This window comes from Penaeus chinensis, chromosome 36 (genome assembly GCF_019202785.1).
Source record: "Penaeus chinensis breed Huanghai No. 1 chromosome 36, ASM1920278v2, whole genome shotgun sequence".
NCBI classification, from domain to species: Eukaryota; Metazoa; Arthropoda; class Malacostraca; order Decapoda; family Penaeidae; genus Penaeus; species Penaeus chinensis.
Genome location: NC_061854.1, coordinates 35,153,441 through 35,157,900, shown reverse-complemented (window position 1 = coordinate 35,157,900; position 4,460 = coordinate 35,153,441). Strand labels below are relative to the sequence as shown.

General features: G+C 44.7%; 1 protein-coding gene across 1 annotated transcript in view; it reads left to right on the top strand.

The window, feature by feature from the left end:
- Positions 1 to 3,035, top strand: part of LOC125044553 (nose resistant to fluoxetine protein 6-like) — a 31,922-nt gene extending 28,887 nt beyond the window's left edge. The window contains exons 16-17 of the mRNA XM_047641249.1: positions 1,353 to 1,464; positions 2,694 to 3,035. Coding sequence (XP_047497205.1) covers positions 1,353 to 1,464; positions 2,694 to 2,854 — 273 coding nt within the window. The 3' untranslated portion in view covers positions 2,855 to 3,035. The remainder of the gene's footprint in view (positions 1 to 1,352; positions 1,465 to 2,693) is intronic.
- The last annotated feature ends 1,425 nt before the right edge of the window (positions 3,036 to 4,460 follow it).

The following is a 4,460-nucleotide window of genomic DNA, read 5'->3' as shown; positions in this document are numbered from 1 at the left end:
ACCCTCCAACAGTTAGTTTGGATGCAAGTGGTATCACAGTAACCTGTGCTGGACCCACCCATCAGCGAGGAACCTCCTACCCTAGCTGAGGTTAGGATGGCGATTTCTAAGCAGAAGATTGGGAAAACCGCAGGCATATGTGATATCTCTGCTGAACTGCTAAAGGCTGGGGGTGAAACTATGGCACGGGGCCTGCATGCAGTCTTGACTGTCATCTGGTAGTCTGGTTCCATTCCCCCTGACCTGTAGAGGGGCGTGGTCATCCCTCTCTGGAAGGGGAAAGGGGATCGGTGGGACCATAGCAACTACTATGGCATCACACTACTCAGTATACCAGGTAAGATTTGCGGGCACATTCTTCTGAAACGGATCCACAATCACCTACTAAGGCACCAGAGACCAAAGCAGTCTGGATTCACTCCTGGTAAGCCCACAATAGACTGTATCCTAGTGCTTTAATTAATTGTGGAACGCTGTCGGTAGTGGGTTGCTTGCTGCCCATACCAACCTCATTAAGGTGTTTGACTCGTTGCATCAAGAATCACTATGGGAGATCCTGAGACTTAGGGGAATTCCAACACGGATTATTCGCCTAATAGCAAGCCAATATACCAGTACTGAAAGTACTGTAAAGTGTGGTGGGGGCCTATTGAGCATTTGGAGATGTTGGTGCCTATGCAGAAGGACCAAGCTACATGTCTTCAAGGCCTTGATATTGCCTGGACGCTATCTAGTGCCTTGGAGTCTTGTCTTGATGCCTTTTGTAACAAGTTCCTATGCCGGATCATGAGGTACAATTGGCAGGACCATGTGTCCTACCGACAGCTACACTGGCGTGAGACTGGCGTGGGACCCATTGCATAATCTGGGATAGCCAACTCAGGCTATATTGGCACCTTGCTCGTTTCCCTAGCTCGTCCCCATCAGGTTGTCTGTGTGTCTCACTGCGAGACAATCCTGGGTGGAGTAGGCCCATGGGGCGACCTAGGGAGTCATGGCTTAAGCAGCTCGACCAGACTTGTCGCGAGGAGTTACAGGCCGGGGGCCTTCCTGGAGACTCACTATGAGGGACCCTCGTGGCTGGAAGCGAAGGCTGGATACGCCATGCGCCCCCGTCGGCGTTAACCCTTGATGGTGATGATGGTAAGAGATATGGTGAATGAAATTTGTATTTACCATTATCAGTATTATTTTATCATCATTATTATTATAATGATCATTGGCATTTATTCTTCCTCTATCTATGCCTTATTCCTCTATCTATTCCTTTATTTCTCTTATTTTATTCCCTTTATTCCTCTATATTCCTTCCTTATTTCCTCTCCCCTCCTTATTCCACTTCCGCGCCCCAGCTGATGCAGACGGCGGCGGCGCTGGTGGCCTCGGGCATGGTGGGTGTGGTGCTGTCCCTGACGGCGGAGGCGCCCGTCATCGGCCTCGAGAAGCTCCTTCTGCGGCGTCCAGGTGTGTGCTTGCTTGCGTTAGGGGTGGGGGGGGGAGGGTGCGGCTCTCGCCTCCCGCGGGCGTGATTGCTTGTGGCGGAGGTCGCTGGCGAGGGCGTCTGAGCGCGGCTTTGCATTTAGTCTTGGTAATATATAAGGCAAGAATTTTGGGTCAGTGGATAGCCGGTCAATATTGTGACCTTGTGATCTAGATTTGTCTGAAATAAATAACCTTGAGGATCTGCGGTTATAGTTTCCATCCATCTTGCTTGAACAAGTTATATATTCTGAGGCTTAATTACTCGCTGCTTATGCTTACTTCTGTTCATCGGAGTAAATATATATAATATAACAAGGACAGAGAGAGAGAGAGGGCGGGGAGGAGAGAGAGAGAGAGAGAGAGAGAGAGAGAGAGAGAGAGAGAGAGAGAGAGAGAGAGAGAGAGAGAGAGAGAAGAGAGAGAGAGAGAGAGAGAGAGAGAGAGAGAGAAGAAAGAGAAAGAGAGAGAGAGAGAGAGAGAGAGAGAGAGAGAGAGAGAGAGAGAGAGAGAGAGAGAGAGAGAGAGAGAGAGAGAGAGAGGAGAGAGAGAGAGCGAGAGAGAATGAGAGAGAGAGAGAAAAAAAAAGAAAAAGAGAATGAGAGAGAGAGAGAGAGAGAGAGAGAGAGCGAGAGAGAGAGAGAGAGCGAGAGAGAGAGAGAGAGAGAGAGAGAGGCGTGGAAGTAGAATAGTATAAAGCGGTAAATATTAGCGAAGAAGAGAAAAACACAATTGTAATATATATGATTATTTTTCATAGAGTATTAGATATAGTCTTGACGTGGATTATTCTGTAACAAACATAAAACCTTCTTCTTGTTTACAATTTTCTTTCAAGTATGAACAGAAAATAGATCTCGTACCTTCATTTCACACACCACACTCATCAAGAAGGCATGATGGACCTGCAACAAGCAAGGGCAATGAAATGTATTGTGAATTGTAATGTTGACACTTCACAACACATCTTCCTGTAACAGGAATGGAGGTCGAGAGAGAGTAAAAAAAAAAAAAAAAAAAAAAAAAAAAAAAAAAAAAAAAAGAGAGAGAGAGAGAGAGAGAGAGAGAGAGAGAGAGAGAGAGAGAGAGAGAGAGAGAGAGAGAGAGAGAGAGAGAGAGAGAGAGAGAGAGAGAGAGAGGGAGAGAGAGAGAGAATGGCCGGTATGTGTGGAGATATCTGTGCATTACTCTCTAGCGGCCTCTCCCCTCCGCAGGACGCGGCGGCGGCGGCGGGCGCGGCCCCGAGGCCCCCGGGCGCGACAACAAGGCCTTTGAGGGGGACATGGAGGAGCTCCCCCGGGTGGGAACTTCCGAGGGCGGCCCAGGCGCCCACGACGGCGCCGTCGCAGGACAGGAGACCGTCACCAAGTTCTGAGTCACTTGAGGCCTCCGATCAGGTGGTTGCCAGCCTTTGTCGGCCGCGACATTAGATGCAGCCTTGACTGAACGAGCGACCCTGAAGGGGTAGGAACAATTACAGCTTTTTCGTGTTTGTTATAGTTGCAGATGATTCTGGACGGACGTTATTCTATCTACATAAATTCAAATTACTAAAACAATGAATTTTAATAAACCTGAAACGGGAAAGACTGTTTAAAAAACACTGTATTTATCCCCTTTTTACGATGCAAACAGCATGTGGGTCCACACACACACACACACACACACACACACACACACACACACACACACACACACACACACACACACACACACACACACACACACTGTAAAAGGCTTTTGGTTGAACACCTTTATACATTGGTTAAGCAGGAGTAGTAATAGGGGACGATGGATTTGACTATTTAGAAGAGTACCAGCAACACAGATAAGGCAACACGAGACAAGTCTAGTGATTGCACAAGTCCCATACAAAGAACAGATCATTTTAATGACATTTTTTCAAAAATTGGTAAACTAACTTACGAGAAAACAATTGCTTCTACATTGCAACAAAATACAGATCGGGCAAGGATTACAACTATTTCTTTCAGACCACAACCAGTGGACGCAGAAACAATCATCTCAGGAATAAAACACCTTCGTGAAACAAATGCTGTAGGAGCAGACGGTATTGCTTTGCGCTTTATCAGAGATAGTCTACTCGCAACTCTGCATTATTTGACGGTCATTATTAACACCTCTCTGGTCACTGGTGTCTTTCCAGCGCTTTGGAAACATGGCATAGTAACACCAATTTTCAAGTCGGGGGATATAGACGATGTCGATAATTATCGTCCTATTACTATACTCCCTATATTATACAAAATTCTTGAAAAAAAATTGCAGCAAATCAACTGATGAGTTTCCTGGAGGCCAATAACTTATCATCTAAAACATCAAGAAATAGGTTATCAACTGAAACAACTTTACTGCAAATCACTGATGAGATTTATAATGACATTGACAAAAATCTGGTAAATTTACTCACATTATGCGACCTTTCTAAGGCTTTTGATAGTGTTAACCATTAAATTCTCCGTAACAAATTAGTAACTCATAAAACTGATACATTTTGGTTTAAAAGTGATTTATATACAAGGATCCAATCGGTAAGAATCAATAATGGTATGTCATCAAAACAAGAAGTACCTTTTAGTGTTCCGCAAGGATCTATTTTAGATCCGATCCTATTTACAATTTTCACAAATGATTTATCAACAATAGCCCATGACTGCCTTCTAGTGCAGTACGCCGATGATTCACAGTTTCTTCATAGTGATTCAGTAAACAACTTAAATACATTAATAAGAAACGCGCAAGATACTCTCACACAAGCAAAACTATATTTTGACACTAATGGCCTTAAACTAAATCCACATAAAACTTAATGTTTGGCAGAACATAGCTAAAATTCCCAGTGACACAACCATAGAATCTGAAGGCTTCTCTATCAAACTGAGCACTTCAGTGAATAATCTAGGAGTTCACTTAGGCAGATTCATGACATTTGAACCACACGTTGACAAAATTCACAGATG